General features: G+C 35.3%; 1 protein-coding gene across 1 annotated transcript in view; it reads left to right on the top strand.

The window, feature by feature from the left end:
• The window catches only part of adam10a (ADAM metallopeptidase domain 10a), a 126,534-nt gene that overhangs the window by 99,666 nt on the left and 3,210 nt on the right, over window positions 1-23,658 (top strand). The window contains exons 5-14 of the mRNA XM_028823876.2: window positions 3,164-3,267; window positions 5,475-5,630; window positions 6,183-6,275; window positions 6,498-6,681; window positions 10,467-10,630; window positions 11,467-11,647; window positions 12,838-12,988; window positions 14,433-14,616; window positions 19,980-20,088; window positions 21,975-22,195. Of these exons, the coding sequence (XP_028679709.1) occupies window positions 3,164-3,267; window positions 5,475-5,630; window positions 6,183-6,275; window positions 6,498-6,681; window positions 10,467-10,630; window positions 11,467-11,647; window positions 12,838-12,988; window positions 14,433-14,616; window positions 19,980-20,088; window positions 21,975-22,195 (1,547 nt within the window). The remainder of the gene's footprint in view (window positions 1-3,163; window positions 3,268-5,474; window positions 5,631-6,182; window positions 6,276-6,497; window positions 6,682-10,466; window positions 10,631-11,466; window positions 11,648-12,837; window positions 12,989-14,432; window positions 14,617-19,979; window positions 20,089-21,974; window positions 22,196-23,658) is intronic.

The raw sequence follows: 23,658 nt of genomic DNA, 5'->3' as shown, positions 1-23,658 counted from the left end.
CTGTTAAATTGATACTTATAATGGTAACAATATAGCCCATATTGACTTAACTTCAAAGAATAAACCTCACTTAGGACAGTTATTATGCACTCTTGTCTGATGGTTATATGTTGTGTGAATTTTTTTAGTGGATTAATGAATAAATAAATGATTCAGTACACTGTATATATTCTGAGAGGTGCCTGCGTTAATGATATTAAACTGAAATATATTTATCTGCATATTTCTATATAATAGGTTTTATTTAATGTAGATTATTATGGTTATGTAACCAAGAGTGTACTTGCCATAAGCTTATCCATCTTTATTTTTACATTTTTCCTTTCTTAGTTCTCGACCAGTTTGATTTACACATTTCGGTGGTTGAAAGACATATCTGTTGATTTAAACTTGATAGCATAATTAAACATTTAAATTTGCATATCTCCCAGACTCCTGCTTGTCAACACTAACTTATCTTTTGGCAGATTCTAAAAAGCAGGGAGCAGAATAAACTAAGGCAGTAGGCAGAAATTAGTAACTGTCACAAAAAAGTAGCACTTTAGTACATTTTAATAGTAAAAAACACAAGGGTACCAATCATTAAAAACTGCATTTGTCCTGAATACATAGCTGTTTGGGAGCTAACAGATCTGGCTTTTTCTCATTAGCTAAGCCAGGTGATGATGTTCACTGAAAAATGTCAGAATGCCATAGATTAAGCTTTCATTTTTACTTTTGCAGTTATATACTTATACTTATACAAACTTATTAATCACAACACTTTCAGCCAGGGAAGCCAAATTATTGGTTTGACATATTTTCTCCCAGTTTATTCAGGTCTGGTAAAGGACATGTTAAACAAAGGGAAAAGATTAAAAAAATGTTTTTCACTATATCTTTGTGCAAAGATAAACATGTCTGCTTTGTTGCGCACAAAAAAATGCCTGTTTGTTTCACAGGTCCAAATAAATTCACAGCTAGCATGGCATTTTCAGAAAGCTTGTTATTCACATAGAAAGTGATTCATTTGCTCCAGAGCCAGACTGGGAACACGTGCAGGCTCTTTCAAGAACAAGTGATTTTTGTTTCTTTTTCAGAGAAAGAACTGCCAGTTTGAAAACACACACTACAGTGCATCCGAAAAGTGTTCACAGCGCATCACTTTTTCCACATTTTGTTATGTTACAGCCTTATTCCAAAATGGATTAAATTCATTTTTTCCTCGGAATTCTACACACAACACCCCATAATGACAATGTGAAAAAAGTTTACTTGAGGTTTTTGCTAATTTATTAAAAATAAAAAAAAAAAAACTGAGAAATCCCATGTACATAAGTATTCACAGCCTTTCCTCAATACTTTGTCGATGCACCTTTGGCAGCAATTACAGCCTCAAGTCTTTTTGAATATGATGCCACAAGCTTGGCACACCTATCCTTGGCCAGTTTCACCCATTCCTCTTTGCAGCACCTCTCAAGCTCCATCAGGTTGGATGGGAAGCGTCGGTGCACAGCCATTTTAAGATCTCTCCAGAGATGTTCAATGGGATTCAAGTCTGGGCTCTGGCTGGGCCACTCAAGGACATTCACAGAGTTGTCCTGAAGCCACTCCTTTGATATCTTGGCTGTGTGCTTAGGGTCGTTGTCCTGCTGAAAGATGAACTGTCGCCCCATTCCGAGGTCAAGAGTGCTCTGGAGCAGGTTTTCATCCAGGATGTCTCAGTACATTGCTGCAGTCATCTTTTCCTTTATCCTGACTAGTCTCACAGTCCCTGCCACTGAAAAACATCCCCACAGCATGATGCTGCCACCACTATGCTTCACTGTAGGGATGGTTTTGGCCTGGTGATGAGCGGTGCCTGGTTTCCTCCAAACATGATGCCTGGCATTCACACCAAAGAGATCAATCTTTGTCTCATCAGACCAGAGAATTTTCTTTCTCATGGTCTGAGAGTCCTTCAGGTGCCTTTTGGCAAACTCCAGGTGGGCTGCCATATGCCTTTTACTAAGGAGTGGCTTCCATCTGGCCACTCTACCATACAGGCCTGATTGGTGGATTGCTGCAGAGATGGTTGTCCTTCTGGAAGGTTCTCCTCTCTCCACAGAGGACCTATGGAGCTCTGACAGAGTAACCATCGGGTTCTTGGTCACCTCCCTGACTAAGGCCCTTCTCCCCCGATCACTCAGTTTAGATGGCCAGCCAGCTCTAGGAAGAGTCCTGGTGGTTTCGAACTTCTTCCACTTACAGATGATGGAGGCCTCTGTGCTCATTGGGACCTTCAAAGCAGCAGAAATTTTTCTGTAACCTTCCCCAGATTTGTGCCTCGAGACAATCTTGTCTCGGAGGTCTACAGACAATTCCTTTGACTTCATGCTTGGTTTGTGCTCTGACATGAACTGTCAACTGTGGCACCTTATATAGACAGGTGTGTGCCTTTCCAAATCATGTCCAATGAACTGAATTTACCACAGGTGGACTCCAATTAAGCTGCAGAAACATCTCAAGGATGATCAGGGGAAACAGGATGCACCTGAGCTCAATTTTGAGCTTCATGGCAAAGGCTGTGAATACTTATGTACATGTGCTTTCTCAGTTTTTTTTATTTTTAATAAATTTGCAAAAATCTCAAGTAAACGTTTTTCACGTTATCATTATGAGGTGTTGTGTGTAGAATTCTGAGGAAAAAAATGAGTTTAATCCATTTTGGAATAAGGCTGTAACATAACAAAATGAGGAAAAAGTAATGCGCTGTGAATACTTTCCGGATGCACCGTATACCCACAATATTAACTATGCAATAAGAAATTTAAATGAAGTGTAAAAGAGGTATCAAACTTCACCCTTAGACTTTTTCTGCATTCTAGTACATTAGGATGCGTCCTGAACCCCATCATTCTTCTTCTGCTTCTTAGTTTAGCTAATTCCAATATACTAAATTATATAGTGTATATTCTGTTACATATTGGCTATACTGGATGCTTGGAAGGTTGGGAATGAAAAAATGTTCATATTTTTACTGTTACGTAATGTGTGTACCTATTTTCTACTTATTTATGGATAAAATTATTGAAGGGGAAGATGGTGGCTATAAAATCTGTTTATAGAGATTTCTTTTATCAGTAGTCAGATTTTCAACAAGTTAAAGTCTAACAATATAGTTGTGCTGTTTCAATAATTGCAGATTACCCCCATAAATATGGACCAAATGGAGGATGTGCAGATAGTTCAGTTTTTGAAAGGATGAAGAAGTATCAGAAATCTGCAGTAGAGCCAAAGAAAGTAAAGGTATGTGATACATAGGGCATGCATACATTTATTTAACAGCCATGCTCCGTAGAAGAGCGTACATGATCTTTTAAGTATGATCTAATACAATGCAAAACCTGGGTGTATATTTTTTATATTTGATCAGTCATGCTGACATTACACTAAATTACATTTCCAGCTATTTTCAATGGAATCCTTCATTTCCATATTCTTCAAGAGTTGTGCACTGTCTCAACACACATCCTTGACAGATGGTCATATAGTGTAACATTACCATTGGCTGGGTTAATGGTCTCTTGACATGCCATTACAAAATGAAATCAATTTAATTATGTTTAAGTCAAAGGTGAGAGACTTTTTTTGTATGCAAGATTTGAGAACCAATGAGTATGTGTACATTGCCACCACAAGAAAAGAAGATAAACTGATGTTTTGGAATGCACAAACAAAAGTGAGATATGACTGTCTGTCTTGGATTTGTTGTACCATGTTGGCATGGAAAAAGAGGCTGAGACTATGGTTGAACTCCCCCATCCCAAGAAAACATTTGTATAGCCACTAGCAATGTTAGCCAACATATTAATTGGAATTCAAAATGCATTGAGCTTATGATACTTAGGAAATTTGAAACTGTGCTGAAAAGTAGTAATGCATTCATGTAATGCATTATCCCCCAAGATTCCTAGTTCTGTAATTCTTAAGACAAAGAGATCCAGCAGCTGCAATTAAGTAAGATATGCACATTAATGTCATGTCTGCCTTAGTGAGGAACATTATTGAAATGTGATGAATTTGTTTATGGATAGATTAAACAGTTTTCTGAAAAAGGCTGGTTACCCTGTGAGGATGCAGCTTCGCTCCATGCTCCCATCTTCCTTCTGGGAGCCCTTGAACCCGACACCGTCAGTAATGTCACCGATGAGATAGGCAGTAAGGCACAAAAATTAAGCAAGGGGATAGTGCAAAGTGCTTTTATTTAAAAATCAACAAGTAAAACAGTGTACAAATAAGTAGTGCAGTGCTTTAAATATATGTCATTAAATAAACAAACCATCCCATGAAAAAACAAGTGAAAGGTGGAGGTTAAAATCCATTAGAAAAAAAGAATCCTTCAAAAAATGAGGTTAAAACAATGGCTGGAAGCAGTCTTAAAACACAACCCGGTGTCTTTCTACTGGTGACTCACCTGCTTCTCCCATCCAGGCTATGCACCAGGGGAGTCACCCTACATGCAGCTGACCACCTTCTGCTCGACTGGTCTGGTGGCCTCCTGATCCCTGGCTTCATTCAGCCCCTACCAGACCAAGACTTGGCTTCCCCCAATGGCCAGGACGCTCATGCTGGAGATTCCACTCCAAATCTGACTCCCGCTGCTTTCGCTGTGGCGAGCCAACCATCTCCTGGTCACTCCTGCTCCCTAGAAGCGCTCAGCAGGAGTGACCACTACCGTCGGCCCTCAGGTGCCCTCTCCCAGCTGCCTGCAATCAGCGCAAGCCTGTGCTTGCTCGCACGCTTTTATCTCTCTCTCTCACCGGCTTCCTCCATCCTGCTTCCTGCCATCTTCTTCACCCTTAACCTCCTGTTCGTTTTTTTTTTTTCTTCCTTCCTTCCTTTTTTCTCCCTAGCCGTCTCTCGCTTCTATTTATTCTGGGGACATGGATCAGATGTGGCAATTAGCAGCTCCCGGGAACAATTACGGATGCGGATGACTCCTCACCTGTGCACTTAAGCGAGGATTGCCTGCATCACGAATTCCCCGGGAACTGATCCACCACACTACCACGCCCCCTTTCTAAGCCACAAAGGCGGTGATTATTTATTTAAAAAGTGGCCTTCTTGTCATGAGCTGTGGACCTGCTACACCACATACCCTCTGAAAAATATGGAATGCATACTTTTATATTGGTCATTTCATATTTGATGCTACACCCGAGGAAATTAAATGCTTTAATAGATGCAAACTAAGCAGCTTCTTGTATTGATCACTGTATTTAAATATTTTTAAGCATGATTTACATTCAAGGTTCAGAAAAATAAATGAGTCCTCATCTGTACTTGATGCTATCCACTAAATACAGCGTCAGTTTTATGTATATAAAGAGAAGCATTAACAAGAGTCTGTAAAGTCGTGATCCATAGGTTTGGATGAATGATTTAAGTAGAAAATTGAAAATTTATGTGTTTATTAAACAGACTAACTTTATTTTTTTTTTTTTGGAAAGCAGAATGCACCGAATGCTGAACCAAATGACAAAACTGACCCAGTTTTATTGAGGAAACGCAGAGCAGCCTCTGCAGAAAAGAACACCTGTCAACTTTTTATCCAAACAGATCATCTGTTCTACAAGCTTTATGGCACCAGGGAAGCTGTTATTGCACAGGTGAATTCAGAGGTCATAGTTTTTTGTTCCCCATCCTTAATGTTTTTCTAAAATGCTATGGTAGAAAAACAAATTGAATTGACTGAATCTCTGAAAAGATTTTAAAAATTTCTAAATGTGTATAAAATCAGAATTTTTAATGTAATCTTTTTGTTAGCGAGTTTTTATTCCACCTGCTAAAAAAGACTTGTAATTTGACCACAGTGCTTTCTTTTTTTTTTTTTCTTCAGTTGTTTATAAGCAACTTTAAAATAATGCATTAATACATATTGCTTAAATGTCTTTCTTTTTTCATTGGAAACAAAATCTAATATTTGTCTAAAAGTAGAATAAAGGTAGAAATGCTGAATTTATATTTTCTGAGCTACCTTATAGGTTTTAGACAAATTTTAAGACAAACTTGACACATTTGGCCTACAAATACTGCAAGTTAACTGTAAGTCTAATCTTATTGTGTCATTATTAGAAATGGGCATTTCAGAAATTTGTGTTTGTTTTTTGTTTTTGCAAACATTTTGTCTATTTAACCCCCCCAACCCCCTCTTCTTTCAGCTGTCCAGCCATGTTAAAGCAATTGACTCCATTTATCAAAGCACAGACTTCCAAGGGATCCGAAATATCAGCTTTATGGTGAAAAGGATTAGAGTAAGTATTCATACTGATTAACATCCTACCAAAAAAAATTTAGCATTATTTGATGCTGACATTAACATGTTTTAGAATCATGCCAAGCAGAGGTTTAATTTGAAGTGTTTAAACATTGATTTACTTCCACATGTAATGTGTTTATTTTTTCAGCTTTATTAGTCTATTGGTTGTTACTAATACTTTAAAACTTATGCAGTTCTTAATTGTCTTTCTCCTCAGATCAATACAACAGTAGATGAAAAGGACAGCACAAACCCTTTCAGATTTGCCAACATTGGGGTGGAAAAATTTCTTGAGCTAAATTCTGAACAAAATCATGATGATTATTGCCTGGCCTATGTTTTTACTGATCGAGATTTTGATGATGGTGTGCTTGGTCTTGCATGGGTTGGAGCACCAGCAGGTACTTAAAGTGTGAATCATGACATAATTATATGTAATCCAGATGCCTTCCTATGCCTGTTTTTGATGTGATGTTTAAAAATATTGTATACAATATTATTCAAATTATTATATTGGAGCACTAGAGAGTTGACAGTATTAAACAGTATAGAAAGTGCAATGTACACAGAAGTAAAGTACATGCCAAGAATTGGTTGGAAACCAGGAAAACACATGAGATTTTATCCAACCCCCCAGATTTACTGAAAACGATTAACTTTCAGTTGCGCAGTAATTACTGCATGGCTATTGTAACTTTCTGTGGCGGACTATAGTAGTTGTCTACCTCATGTTTTGACAGTTACTTAATGAGTAATACACCAACACCTGTTATTGAGCTAGCTGTTTACCCAATATCTTTTTAACTTGGATTGAGTATTTCAAATTATGCTTTTTTTTTTTTTCCTCTTAAGTCTTTTTGTAAACCTAATCACCTCAAATGTTTGTTATGCTTGTAGCCAAGGCTGTTCTTGGCAAGGGTGAGAAGGTTTTGACCTCACTAGGTATAATGCTAAGATGTCACGGCAGCACTTTTAACAAGTTCCAGAGCCCACAAGACATTTTTCTGTAGGTGAGCTGGTTAGGAAATATAAAGCAACACAGTGAAACTGGATGAGCTCTAATCTTGAATGCTGATGGGGACTGTGTGTTAGTACATCTTTGATTTGAAAGGGTGTGTGTACATCTAGACTTAGACTTGCAGATAAGCAACTCTGAATATCGGCTCTGCACTTTCACAATTTTACTTACGCTTAACACAGTAAAAAACAAAAACAAACTGCCTTCTACAGGTGCTGGTCATAAAATTAGAATATCATGACAAAGTTGATTTATTTCAGTAATTCCATTCAAAAAGTGAAACTTGTATATTAGATTCATTCATTACACACAGACTGATGTATTTCAAATGTTTATTTCTTTTGATCTAATGATGATCTAATTTTATGACCAGCACCTGTATGTACCATAATATATATTACACATTTGTGAAATATACAAGAAAATTTATTTACTGAAAATAAATATTTTTGGTAATATGCACAGTCGTTTTCTGGCATAATTCAAATTTACATATTTTCCAAAATGTCTATATGAAAGGTTAAAATACCCATCAGTACAAGTGTATTTCAAGCAGAATAAATCTTGCTAAAAATGATCTCTAATATTAAGTCTACTGTCTGTCCTGATACTTGAAGCTTAATCACCAATTGTTAAGTCATAATGACTATTGTTTTGTTTTGGTCCCTCCATGAGAAAGATACCATAGGTAAAGTTTTTTTTTTTTTTTTTTGTACACTGTTAAAAGTTAATATCTTTATATATCGTCAGGAAGTGATTTGATATTGTACATGAACCTTTTGTACTTACATTTTGAAGGCCAAGAAACTTCTGTCATAATTAGGAATATTAAAGGAATAGGAATATTATGCCCTTTACATCTTCATGAAATTCTGTTAGGTTCCTATTTAGCTTGCAATCTATCAAAAAGTCTTTAACATTGCATAGTACTAGCTATTTCTTTTTTCCAATTCTAATTGAATAAGGGAAATGAAAATAGGCTATGACTGAAATTTGCAGCATAGTGCCTCTGTTCTGTCATTTCTTGCTGTCACATTTTGCTGATGTACGTGTCAAAATCAAAGGAAGCAAAATGTGATAGATATGGCTGATATGTCATGTTTCTTATCAGATTTTGATGCCTTTACAAGCAGTAATGGGGAAAATGACGGACAAGAAATTAAAATATAATAAGGAAAAAAGACATGAAGGGTATGTTTAAAATTAAAACTGATCTGACAGTTTTAAAGTAACATTTGGGAAATGTTATTTAAATATCTTCTTTACATGAAGAGAAAAATGCAGCAAATACACTGAATCCAGTCACTGCAAAGACAAATTCTTAAATGTGTTTTTTACTTACTTGGTTGCACATTTTACATTCTCAGTCCAGTAGTAGAAGAACATAGTGAAAGCATGGTGAATAATGCTACAGCCAGATGCAATTCAAATTCTATATATTGCAAACATTATATGCGAAATTGGAACACTTAAAACAGCAATCTGTATATAGCAAATGTAGTAAAAATGTTGTCTAAATTCAGAAAGTGCTAATACCGAGAACAAAAACCAAAGGTAAACATGGAATGTGCATATACAAACTGCATTTTTCGATCCAAAAACAGAGAAATGTAGGTAAAATAGAAACACAGGATGTTTTTAAAGGTTGAGGAATGTGACAGAACATCAGCGTAACACATGATCATCTGACTGACTTCATTGGACTTGCTGTTTCGAGTGGCTGTGGCATGGCTTCCATATTATGTTACAGTGAAACAGAACCCAATGCAAAACAATTTAACATAAGAGCAAAGAAAAATTTCAGTTTGACAGTATATCAGGCATTATACTAGAAATGGGTCATTCAAATACACTTGGACAGAGATGCTAGTCATTCCGAGAAGTTTAAAGGCCACGTAACCTGTTAACTAATGACTTAACGTGGACACATCGACCAACCCAGTAATTAACAATTTGAAATGTATAATTGTTTATGTAAATTTGCCCTCTTAAACAAAAGGGATCCTCTCCTGGAAAATTTACTTTAGTAAACAAAATAACAATTGTCCCACAGTAGTTGCATACTAGCTTGAAACATGCAAAATGTTGTATGAAGAAGATATTATTAGTTGTTTGTAAAATTACTCTTCTGTGTCCACCATGATAAGTTCACTGGGCCTGGTTTCATTTTTTATTTCTAATTCACCCCAACCTTAAAACAATTTTCTGAATGTACTTACTGAGAAAAGCACTAAAAGTGTGACTTTCCTAAAAGTAAGATTTAAAGACATCCTCTCTAAGTATATAATAAAAATAAATGTGAACTTTATCCTAACTTACTGCTGCTGTGATTTTTTTTTTTTTTTGTTACATTTATACCGAACACGATCATTATGTTTTGCAGTATTAAGAATATAAGTTCCCTGTCTGTCCATTGAAAAGCAAACTACTTGTATATTTAATAAATTTCCATTTTGTCTTTGATATTTTTTTTTTAAGTGTCAACACAATATACAATTTTAATTTGGCAAGCCAAGTATTTTTTGAGCTTAAATTTTCTTTGACATATATAGTTATTGGAATTAACGTGAGTTTTTCTCTCAGTAATAATTAAAAAAAAAAGTTAAATAAATTAAAACATTAACAGAAAATGTACAAGTACTAGGGAATACAGAAATGGAATTCTGTATATAGAAATGATCGACATTGTGCCAGAGTTTGGAACTGGGAAGTCTTGGTAATTGGTGGGAAGGAAGGTTTAAGATGTCTAAATATTCAAACGCCTTTCATGAAATTCTAGACCCTTTGAAATATAGTCATACTAGAATAAGAAAGAGTACAATAATAAAGGTATATCCATTAGTTAAGATTTATTTTTAATTGCCTGACCAGACTTTAGAGAAACTGCTTGAGTAACTTTTCCAAAGGTGTTTCTTGAATGAGAAAAAGTATAATTTTTTTTTCCTCCTCCATCTTTTGTGATCTGGATTAGACTTTAATTATTAAATTCTGTGTAGCTTTTTGCCTTGGTCTCAGATACAGGGTAAAGATGCAGCAGAAAATTTGGATTACAAATTAAATGCATCATAATGCCTAGTAGTATGTCATGGTGGTTTGTGGTTCACTTATGAGCAGAATGGTGTTTGGTGGGGAAATAGTTAACAACTTTCTTTTCATTTGTCATGACAGGAAGCTCTGGAGGCATCTGTGAAAAGAGCAAACTCTACTCAGATGGCAAAAAGAAATCCTTGAATACTGGAATCATCACTGTTCAGAACTATGCTTCCCATGTGCCACCTAAAGTGTCTCACATAACTTTTGCTCATGAAGTTGGACATAATTTTGGTTCTCCAGTGAGTGTGTCAGTTTTCTTTAGTCAGACCTGGTGTAAAATGATAGTAAATGTGTATCAATACCTGACAGTGTCTCAGAGGTGGAGAGATATAAAGTGAAGGTATCATTCCACAATATGACAATTACTTACTTTTCTGATTTTATTTTAAACTTTTATAGTGAAACCAATAACATAAATATTGTCATTAAGGAAAAAAAACTTTATTGTTAAATGTGCAAGATATGTTTATTTGTTATGGTTATATTTTGCTACAAGATTTTTTTTCTCAAGGGTCCAAATACAGATGGTCACTTAATCTTATCTGCTCACAGAATTTGAAGTACCTGTCCACCTTTTTCCTGTTCATTATTAAGCAATGCTGAGTGTGTATAAAATTTGTACTTTTCATCAGCATGTGGAAATTTTAAAATTGACTTGCTTCGGAAAACTATTTCATTTCTGTTCATTCTGTTGGGATATCTTGTTACATTTATTTATTTATATTGTATGCGTGTGTGTGTGTGTGGCATGATGTTGCCTGGTTTTGCAATACTGCTTCATGGTTCCAGTGGCCAGGGTTCAATTTGTGGTTCAGTATCTACATGGTAATAGCTAGCCTTCACTATAACATAATTAAGAGCCCTGAATTTAGTCCAGTACAAACAAATACAGATGTGCACAGTGTTGAATTGTTGTCTCATTCAGGATTTTTCTTGTTTCATATATTATTGTCATTCAGTGGGATGGCAGATGCAAAAGCAGGTTAAGAAAATTAATGAATTGATAGTTGTCTCTTTATGAAACTGCATTTTATTTGTCAACTTTCATTCTAAAATGTAATTATTCCATCCCTAGCATGATTCTGGATCTGACTGCACCCCAGGGGAGTCCAGTTCCCCACAAAAGGAAAGAGGAAATTATATAATGTATGCCAGAGCAACCTCTGGGGACAAGCTGAACAATAACAAGTTCTCTTCCTGTAGTATTCGCAACATTAGCCAAGTGCTGGAAAAGAAAAGGAACAATTGCTTTGTAGGTGAGTTTCAAAGCAGTGGGTACTCTATTCATAACTTTTGCTGTCATGGCAGAATAGTTTTGTAATAAGGAGTGAAATTGTGCATGCATGCTTCTAATCTCTATGGATTTCTCACTTTCAAATTGCTTGATTTCTCTTCATCTACAACTTTCATAACCTAATCCCACACCCTGCTTTAAAACTCCCAGCACTCTCAAAATAAGTTGACTTTCACCCTGTTCTTAAGATCTATTTATCAAGAGGTGACACCTCTTACATGTGGTCTTGCATTATGATATCAAAATGAACCTATCAATTTTGTTCTTCACTCCTTTTTAATTTTACGAATTTGTTTGATTCCCCTTAGTGTTGGCATTGCAAAATATATTTAAAACTCCACAGTACAGTGTTTTTGAGCTATATTTGTCTAAATTTTTAGTTGTCCTAGAATTTTAAAATTATGAGCGGTGAAATTTCCTACATCCATCAAATGATTTTCATATTTATTTTTTAAAATTGTTATTTTAGTTCAATTTTCTGTTTAAATTCTAACCGCCTTTGTAGGAATGAAATTTACAGTAAACCTGGTCTTTTTGGATAAGGGATTTTTATTTTATTCTCACACTGGCTTAAATCTCTTTATGCCCTTGTTTATTTTTGCAAAATTGTGCATTGATGTTTAATCCCTAGTCTGATTTGCCCCAGGGAGAGCGAGAATGTTGAATACCCATAGTGTATGCTGCAACTAATGTCTCATTCCATGACTAATATCTTCATTGGGGCCAATTCTTGCCTTCTGCGTCATGCTGCAGATTAGACTCCAGTCTCCTGTAAAAGCGTATGCATTAGTAGTTTCAGAAACTGGATGGAGTACAATTTTACACAGATCAGAGTGGAACATTATAAACGTAATGCAAGGAGAAAGTGTCTAAACATTGGAATACTTCAACAAATTTCAGTTTTCCACTACCAGGATATATATTTGTTCCTTTTTTACTAAATACTGCTTAACTGATGTGCTTCTCTAGTCTGGCCATGTACTCCTTTTTTTCTTTTTCTTTTGCTCATCTCTAAATGGACTATGGTTTAATGCAACATGAATGCTACAAATACAACAAAAATAGGTAATTTATCAGGGATTCAGAGAAATAATCGGTCATATTGTTATAGAACCTTCCAGGTAATTTTTTGCATTACTTTTATCTCTTTAGAATCCGGGCAACCAATTTGTGGCAATGGACTGGTAGAACCAGGCGAACAGTGTGACTGTGGTTATAGTGACCAGTGCAAGGACGAGTGCTGTTATGATGCCAATCAGGCAGATCATTTGAAATGTAAGCTGCGAGAAGGAAAAGTGTGCAGGTAAGCAAGTGTATCACTGTCAGAGTAATTGCCGGTAGGGGAATTGACATTTGGCAACCCAGAATATTTTAACACTTCATGAAGTGATAGTTGCAGCTGTAATTATTTAAAGTATTAAAATGTTGGGAATACTAGGGAAATGCACTCCACATTTCAATAAAGACTTGTAAAAAATGTCCTCAGTCTATCACATGCTAAATTCTGATGTAAAACAAAGCTATATAACTGATGCCTGCACCTAATAATATAATGCTATAGAAGATGGTTTATTGAATGTCCCAAGTAATATAAACATTTATTTTCATTTGGTACAATTTCCAAAATTGTGAACTAGTCGGTCTGTGTTTATTTAGCACCATCCACAGAAAAATGGCATCTACATCTTTTTATGAAGCAAAAAAGATATAATTCAATATACTGTAGTTCAAAGCAAAACAAGATTATGTTCTAATAAAAACCAAAGATAAATCACAGCAGAATGCTGAAAGTCTTGGTGTTTATAACTTTGTTGGTATCGTGGCATTAAAATTGAAGTGGGGTCTAAGGTTGTTATGACAGGAGGAAATAAAGATGAGCTTCTGCATGCAGTCTCTCACAGGGTATTACTTGAAGATGCAGTTTGTGCCAGTACTCATAGGACATTTAATCTTATTTTTACTTTTGGGAACATATAATTTAGAAACCAGCAGTCAAAATTATAGCTTTAGCTTTTGGAAAGAAAGTTTTTATTTAGTTAACATAGTTTGGCATACTTACCAAGAATTGTAATTTGACAAATCTTTCAAAATCCTTAATCCCACTTTCTGGTTGTGCTATTACAATTTAAGATCCCATTTGATAGATTACTACAAGAAAGTACTCTTTTGTGTTTACCTTCTTTACATGTACATCATATTGTTGTTGAAATCAGTATTTGCAATGTCACACCAACCCAATTTGTTCAGTTTACATGTGTTTTAGATTTTGGCCATTTAGCAGAAAAATTAGGGTGGGTTTGCGTTCCTCTCGATTTTATTCAATACAAAAGTTGGTTTTGTTTTTTTCTTTTTTTTGTTTGTTTCCATGAAAATTGTTTTTAAAGGAAATGTGTAAAGTTATTAAAATCTCCAATAATAACTCAATAATTGGAAAACCGGACTCCTCTTAACTTTTGGGAGAAACCATTTTCCTAGTGGTTCATAAAGTTTCCAGCCTGCATTATGCATGTTTACACAGTGTATTCAGAGTTGACAAAAAGTACAGTTGCGTGTGTGTTACTAGTTTAAACAGCAGACTGTTTATCTGATAGTGACTGAATTGAAGATCAAACCACATTTTGTTTGAGCAATTAAAATGTAGAAAATGAGGTTAGTTCTAAAGGGTTCACAAGCTTTTTTGCAGCTGTGTTTCACTTTGTGTTAACATAGTTAAAATTGTTTTTTTTTTTTTTTTTATGTTTCTGTAGCCCCAGCCAGGGTCCTTGTTGTGAAAATAACTGTACTTTCAAAGGCAATACAGAGAGCTGTAGAAAAGTTTCTGATTGTGCTAATGAAGGAAAGTGCAATGGGAGACAGGCATTATGCCCTACATCAGAACCAAAGAAGAATTTCACAGAATGCAACCAAGGGACTCAAGTCTGCATTAATGGGGTACGTATAAATGAGGTAGATCAGAAGTAATGGCGGTTATTTTGAGTCTTATTTTTTTTCTTACTACTTAGTATTTCTTACTGCTTTTAGTGGTGCCCCCAACCTGCAGCCCAAACCTATAAAAACACATTGTACACTTGCAATTGAAAGTAGTGTTTCTTTGTGTGGAACGTGTCATGTGAGTGAAGTGGGATAATGCCTTTTTTTTTTTTTTTTTTTTTTTTTTTTTTTAACGTGGCTGCTACCAGTAATAATTGATGGCTAAAGCTTTGCAGTGAAAAAAAAAGCTATTACCCTATTTCACAACTAATTATGTCTAGGGTAGATGGCTGCCTAATTAAACAAATAGCTTAACTGAAAGCTGAACTTAGTCTCTGGGTAAAATTCTTGTTTCATTAGGAACTTAATTGCAGTTTTAGACTGAGAGAGACTTGGATTGCAACAGAACTGTAATCTAGTTTACACAAAGATACTATACACTACTAAAATACTAAAAAGACCTCATTTCAGTTTGGTGACACTTGGGATATCTGGTGGAAATATAATAAAATGTCTCTTTAAAAATGTGAAGAAAGGTTGCTTTAAGTTTATAAAATCCATTTAAGCAAAACAGATACATTAAATACACTGAACAACAAAGATTTCCAGAACACTTTTGGGTTTATCTTAAGCATTTTGACCTGCTTATAACATTATCTTTTTAAATTTTCTTATCACATACCATTTTGTTACATTCACTCATTATTGTTATTTTCCTCTCATGTTAGAAGTATATATACATAGTACACCAACTACAACTGGAATATTTGTGGTAATCTAAAGGTTGTAGCCCTCCTACTATGAATGCAGCTCAGATACACAGTATTGTGAATGGGACAGGAATGTTAGTCTCATTACATTAAACAGAACTGGCCATCCCATAAGGGCAGAAAGGTGTGGCAAATAAACCACTTGTCAACCCAACAAAGATTTTTTTGCCTACTTTTTTATTATAAAACAGACTGATGAAAAAGTTTGTGAAATCAATGAACACGTTACATGATAGATTTTTGACACGTCAGTGTTTCCGTGAACAGCTGATATCCAGATTCAAGATTTTTTGATGGTTCACAAATCAAACTGCTTGTCATTGATGACTTGTGTTAAGTTCTACTATTGGGGCCAGAGAAGAGATCACATTGAAGGCATTCAAGAATTAGCAAATACAGAGCACCAAACCATATCCATCCGGTTGACAACATGCTTTAGTGTACAAAAACCATGAAGTTCAACATGTTGCTGAAGATTAATTTTCAACATTCATATTTGGACTTCTTTTCAGCTAATCTTGGGGCAGTCAGTGATGCACTTGGTGAAAGGGTTAGCCAGGATTTTGCAAGGATTGAAAAGCAGTATTTCCCCCTGTGCTGGATGATTATTGTTGGACACCAAAGCAAGAAGCATTAGATGATGAGCACAAATGTAATTCAGCAGCAAAACGCATTTAGCTAAATGTGAACTAATTCAGTGTGTAAGCCTCACTGAATGATTAGACACACTGAATTCAATAAAAACTGATTTCATGTTTCTCCAAATGTCTACACGATTCAGACAATCTGAAATAGTTTGTATTCATCTTGAAGCTGTCTACCATATTAATGAAAAAGGTAGCAAAATGTTTGGGGGGAAAAAATGAGTTGTACTGCGATACCGAATACTGTTGTCATATTTTTTCTTATTAATGTACTTCATCATGTGCACATTGTCATTGCTTGCCATGACTGTTAGTAGGTTATCCTCCAAAGAATGTTTATAGAATTATTTCTTTTATATTCTTATTATATAGGCCTGTGAGGTAGACTGTAAATAGGCTCATATTCCCCTTACCTTTGTAAAAATGTAATTTGCCAGTGGTACAAAAATAAATAATCCAATAAATCTACAACAGTTAACAGCAGTGAAGTTAGTCTAGTGCTCCACAAGATTTTTCAAGCTCCAAAACTCAGTATTCTAGGATAATGTTCCTCAGAGCGATGATTGGACAGTTTCTGCTCTTTAACTACTGTAAACCAAAGTACTTTTCCACTGCTGCACTAGAAAACATGCCACCCAGTTGGTCAGATTAGGAGGAGTGATATTGAAGATGCCTATTTTTGAACAAAAAGGTGAAGGTGCGACACCTGGATGTGCTTTGACAAAGAACTTTTTTTTGTTTGCTTCTGAAAAAAGATGTAATTCATATTTTAACTGCACTGTACAGCCTTTAGGAACAAGTATAAGAAACTATGTCCAATATTTACATGAACAGGCTTCCCTTTGTTGAAAAGGACACACAAATAGACTTCCTGAGCAGTAAAAATAGTGTCGGTATAGCTGGGAGCTGGTTCCCCAGAGAAATCTGCATTTAAGTCAGACAAAAAAAATATGCTGGTCTTCTAGCAATGCTGGAACCTCCATCATGCTCCTTGTAGTTTTTGAAATGTTAGATTACAGTTTTGTTGTGATTAATTTTTAGACGAAGTTACAACTTGTAGCTTTTTTATTTGCCATGTTATTTATAGCTTGTCATTATCAGTAAAGTACTTGTTTAAATATAAACTTGCATTGTTTAACAAAAATCACACTGATTAACGCATTTGTTTAGATGAAAACGATCAGCTGCATCAGTACATTACACCACCTCTGCTCTCACACAACACCCTTCTTTTGGTATTTGTTTTTAGTTATTCATATTAGATAAAAGGCTTGCTGGCACACCCCTATTCCAAGAGTGTGCACCAAACTTACAATTTACATACACATTTGGAGGTCTAGTTTGCCAGTGTCTTTGTGGGGTTCTTTCCTCCATTTGTTTTAGCCTTCCTGCCAACTACCCAGTGAAATTGGTCTCTGACCTTTTCCAGTGTTTTCTGTAGAGGATTAGCTTGCAGTTACTAGGAATACAACATGCAGTAATCAAAAATAGTCTTCGTACCATCAGAAAAATATATTAATATAAAAGGTAAAAGATTTCATAAGCCATTTCCTTGACTTCTGTTTATCAAGGGTTGAGTATTAAATGAAAATTTCTTCCAAGAGTTATTTACAGTGGGGGAAACGATTATTTGATACCCTATTGAATTTGTAAGTTTGCTCACTTACAAAGAAATGAACAGTCTCTAATTTTTATGGTAGTTTCATTTTAGTGGAGAGAGACAGAATATCAACCAAAAATCCAGAAAAAAAAACATTACTGTACATAATCCTTCAAATGAGTGAGACACTTGAGAACTGTACACACAGACAGTCCCACTTTCATGAAAGGCAAAGTGGAAAGAGGCACATTTTGTATCACCACTTTGTACCTGTAAAGTACATTAAAACTGAATTACTTAATGTGTCCTCAAAGAAGCTGGGCCTGGGAAAGTTAACATCATTACTTTTTGCAAGTCATATGGTCTGTTTAACGTATTAAATACAGTCGCAGCCTGGGCCAGCAATGCGGCGATTGTGTCAGGCAGTGCTTTGGTCGGGTGGCATTTTCATGCAGTTTATTTTATTTTTACACATTCCAAAACAATAATATAAAAACGTGTTTACCTAAAGAATTACATACACATCCAGTACTGTATTTATATACTACCTTTAAAAATTTTATTTAATTATTTACCGACATAGATGCAGGGGAGAGGGAAGAAGGGGGGGGCTTTATCTGAATCAATACTTAAAGAAAAGTAGCCAAGGTAAAAATTGTGCTTTTTTTTTTTTTTTCTTTCTTTCTTTCATGTCATGTTTCTGTAAGAAGATTGAATCAATGTCATATCACATACATGTAAAATATTTTCTTTGAGTGGCACTGAAACGAAAATAGGTCTCTAGAACTTCTGTTTTTAACTGCAGTTTATTGTGCTTATAGCGGCCTAATATAATGTCAAAATTCTATGAAACAGAAGTTTAAATTATCTCCTCTACCCAGTATTACAATTTGTAGCATCTTTTCTAATTTAAGCAAAAAATGCAACATAACCACTCAAGTAATGCACGGTCAGTTTTTAAGCAAGATAGCTGCTACAGAGAACTTTTTTAGCATGCCAGGAACAAAAGTGTAGGTAGAGTAGTGTTTTCCAACCGTTTTTCTGTGCCCCAAAATCCCAAGGCACACCACAATTCTGCCAACCGCAAAAGCATTAAATCTATTCATATACTGTAAGACCGGGAAGGACCATCAGATCTTATACGGCACACCTGAGTAGCTGTCATTGCACACCAGTTGAAAATGATGCCATTTTTAAAAAATTTCTTTGATTCTATATTAATTTGTGATTCAGTGTATATTTACTTCATGATTTATGTGTTCTTTTTATGATTGCATGTTTTAATGTTAGATGTGATTAACAGAGATTCATTACAATACATTACATTATATTACAATAATGTGATACATTTTTTTTAATCGATTCCTAGCTCTAGTTAAAGTATGCTAAATGTAGTCATTAGTCTAGTCTTCTGTTTTCTACCAGTTAAAAACCAGAGGAGCAGGCACACAAGGAGTAACATAACATACAGGAGAAAACTAAACTCTGTTCCTTTTTTCTCCTCTTATTTACAGTAGCAACAAATATGTAGTACAGGTTATTTTTTCATTTACACCTCATTGTTTTAGAGAAGTCAGTCTTCAGTAATAAGACTGCAGATTATGTTTGCCGAGGTGGTAGAAATGAGCATTGGTGACATTACAAAGCCGTTTTAAAAATGGTGATCTGAAAGCAATTCTGATGACCGGGAAAATTTTGTATTTCATAGGAAAGAAATCCATCTTTTGTTTGGTTTGGTGCATCTGTAACAGTGCCAGCAATAAACAACTGCAAGTTTCAGGTTCAAGAAGTAACCAGAACAGAATCAGCAAAACAATACTTTTAAGTTTCCAGAAAAGCTTTTAAAAACCTTATTGGTTTTCTTACTACAACTGTAGATCCAAGAGCACAGTAAGGTGTTGCAACAATCTGTCCAGTTTGTTGTGAAGGGGTGTGTTTAAGAAGTAGAAAACTAACCATTCAAAATACAAATACAAGTAGGCAAAATAAATCCAGGATGTGATGTGTAAAAAAAGATACGTAAAGTACCACAAAACTTCATAACTTGCATGGAGTTACTGTAAATAATGCTAGTTTTGTGTGGTAAAGCAACTATCCTTCTTCATATGAATGTATGATTTATTAGTTTGTTCCCCCCCCCCCCCATTGCATTCAAATTATATTGGAATAATGGGTTTTCATCTAGCAGCCCAATACTAAATATTTAAAAAAGTATCTAACCATTTAAAGCATAAATTATACTATAATATTATTTTTACATTTTTTTTTAACCCACATCTTACTGATTCTTGTTTTTCCCTGTGTATGCAGCAATGTACTGGCTCAATCTGTGAGAAATTTGGTTTGGAAGAGTGCACCTGTGCCAGTTCTGATGGAAAGGATGACCGGGAGCTGTGCCATGTCTGCTGCAAGGAGAAATGTATGAATCTTTTAAACTTGAACAAATGCACCAAACCTAAGTAGATTTGTCCCCATCAAGTGAAAATAATTTGTTTGGTTTCATTAAAGTAACTTTGATTCTAGATTTGAGAGTTCTGTACAAAGCTTTGCACACTCCTGTTCAGATTCTGTATTTCTCTGAATGTAGGAATCAGACATTCAAAACATTTTGTGAAGCCTCTTCCTTTAAAGCAGTCATTCATTATGGAGCTATGTACACTAGGCCAAAATTATTATTATTATCATTGTATGAGTAGTGAATGTTTTAAGATCTTTCCACAGATTTTTTTCAGTAATATTCAAGGGGAAGGAGAGTGCAGTCCCTTCCAAAAACTGTAATCCTAACTTTCTATAATCCACTTCATGGTTGATTTTGAGGCATGTTTTGCATTATCATCTTGACAAAATATCCATTCTGTATTTTGTGACTGATTTGGTTAGATTTTTTTTTTTTGGCTGACGTTGACCTTTTTCTTGTTAGTGTTGGTGGGTGTTTAGTTGTGTAGTATTGTTTTTCTGGCTGCTATGCAACTGTAAAGCATAATATCTCCTTCTCTGCCCTTTATGGCTATCAGTTTATTATGAAATGCTTTTCCAAAATGTAAAATTTTTGTTTTATCAGCACTTCTGGGGAAAAATTCTCCACTTATCTAATTAGGTGTACATCAAATGTTGACTTTTGTAGTTGTTTTTATTCTGACAGCTCTTACGTAAAGGGTGATTTTTGTGCAAACAGTGTTGTGCTGTGGGCTGTTATCCCAGTGTTTGTCATTCCTTTGTAAACGGCCTTTGCAATGATGTGTTTCCTGTTATGCATGAGGCCTAAGTTCTAATTTATTGTCACAAGTATGTAGTATTGTTACTGTGAACTTCTAGACTAGTGTCAGTAGTACAGTACCAACTATGCACTAATTGGAATGGTATTTGATACACAGCACTCATCACTATGTATGCATTTCATTACAGTGGGAGTTGGTGCCACCAGTCCAAAATCATGCAGTCAGTCCACTTTTATTTTCTCTGGGACAGAAGAGATAACTGTCTTTTTTTTGAAACATGCAGCAACTCTGGGCTCTCTCAGTAAGACCTTAAAAGTGACAGTGAAAAACTAGCTAATTGGTTTCCACATGGTTGTGAAATAAGCCCCTAAATTCCTGTCTGAATTGGAAGCTGTATGGGTATTGTTTAGAAATCCTCTTTGTTTCCTCCTAGAAACATTTGTGGATTTTGCTTCTATGAGCAAAGTGGACATCCAAAGTTTACAAGAATTCTCAGATTTTTCTGGGTCTTGCCTTGATTTTATTAATATACCATAACATCCATTTTTTAATGATGTTTGTGATAATAGAGATTCTAAGCTGGACACCTTTTTTAGATGCCTTTTTTATAAACGCATTCTGCTTTTTAAGAGTCTGCTTTGTAATATTTTAAGTTTTCTGTCAACTCCTTTGGCGAGTCCAGATTTTTTTGAGAGAAGTCAAAGTGTCCTCTTAATTTGAATTCACTCCAGTTGAACTTAATTTTATAGGGAATAATAAGTTAAATGTAAATGTATTAAACAAATCATATGATTGAATAAACTTTTTATACATGCCACAAAATTTAAAACTGTAGTTATACATCAAAATATGCAGTAATTATATCACCTGGAGATTTGTACCCTGCACAGTAAAACATGCAATTTGATCTTTAATGCCTAAAGTTTTATATATATGACTACAGTTTAAGTGGTTGGGATTGTATATGTTCTTACAGACTTTTAGCAATTCAATGATCTTGTAAGGCCTTTGGGGTCCCCCCACAATCCATTGTTTGTTTCTTAGTTAATCATTGCTCTTAACCCCCTGTCTTTCTTCTGTGCATCAGTTGATAAAGCTGTTTGCAGCAGTACTGGATCAGATAAATGGAACCACTTTTTTGGAGGCAAAACCATCACCCTGCAGCCTGGCTCACCTTGCAATGACTTCAAAGGCTATTGTGATGTATTTATGAAGTGTCGACTGGTTGATGCTGATGGTCCCCTGGCCCGACTAAAGAAAGCCATCTTTAATCCAGAGTTATATGAGAATATTGCAGAGTGGATAGTTGTAAGTATTTTAAATTCCACTGTTTGTTATGGTTTTAACCTGCAGTAGTATAAAATAACAATTTGAGTGGTGCTCAGTGATTTTAAGTGAAGTAGAAACTCTTGAGACCAAATCAGCATAATGTATGTACACTGGTGACTTCAGTGGCCTTTTGTTTCCAGAATTCCACCCAGTAATCCTCCATCGCTGTGCCTGCATGCTCCTTTTTAAACTTTTCACCACCAGCTAATAACCGGAGACAAAGTATTTAACATTTAAAACATGTAATTTTAAACTTGGAGCATATTAGCTTTTACAGTGGATTTAGAATGTACAGTGGAACTTCGGTTCACGACCATAATTCGTTCAAAAACTATAAATACATATAATATATAAAACTAAATATAGTTAATTAAACCATATAATGCACAGTGTAATAGTAAACTACATGTAAAAACATTGAATAACACTGAGAAAACCTTGAACAGAGAAAACTAACACTGCAATAGTGTGCGCTATAGTGCTACCAACCGCTGGCTAAAAACACTTTTTATATATATATATATATATATATATATATATATATATATATATATAATATAATATAATGAGTTTTAAGCACAGGGAAAAAAATGAACATTTGAAAAAATCCATAATTTAATAAACCACCAAGAAAAGTAACATTACAACAATGCACGCTACGAACCGATCGCTGTAAACAGAAGTGAAAACAAAATCAAGCCCAGTGCATTCTTTAACTGCCTTCCTACCTTATGTGTCCAGCTCTCTCTCTCTCTTACTCGCCTGTGTGTGTGTCTCTTATCTCTCTTTCTCTTGCGCTGCCTGTGTGTGTGTGTGTGTGTCGTGCTCTCTCTCTTTTGCTCGCTGCACAGGGAGAGACTGAACACGTACAAACCAAAAGGGAAACTGGCTTGTTTTCTACCGAGAGTGTGTGGTCGTGAACTGATGCAAGAGTTTGGTGAACATTTTGGTCGTAAACCGATTTGTACATGTAGAGACGTTCGTGAACCGAAGTTCCACTTTGAATGGTATTCAGAACCATTCAAATTTGCAAACATTTGTGAACCATGTTGTTACAGATTGAGTTTAGACTGATGTGGCAAATATACAACATAATACAGTGTGTAGAAAGTGAAGAAGTCTGCATATTTTCTGAACCCACTTTACTGATTTTCCTGCACAAACCATTGCAACTCTACATATAGTTGTCAACATTTATATCCCTGTTAAATATAAGGTAGCCACTCCAGCTCCATTAAAACTGAATATATGGCTATTTCTCTCTTCCACTGTTGTCCATTTCCCAAGCACATCAGCATGAACTAAGTCTTTAGAAACCACTGTGTGCCACGTATCATCCTCTTTTCAGGTTTGCACTTGTTCTCTAACATCGGTTAATGAATTTCACACCATAACATGGCTTTGACAGATTTCTTAGCTTATACCTTACTCGCTTGTTCACT

This window comes from Erpetoichthys calabaricus, chromosome 17, assembly GCF_900747795.2.
Source record: "Erpetoichthys calabaricus chromosome 17, fErpCal1.3, whole genome shotgun sequence".
Taxonomy (NCBI): domain Eukaryota; kingdom Metazoa; phylum Chordata; class Cladistia; order Polypteriformes; family Polypteridae; genus Erpetoichthys; species Erpetoichthys calabaricus.
Note: the sequence above shows the minus strand (reverse complement) of the source record. Positions and strands in the feature narration are given on the sequence as shown.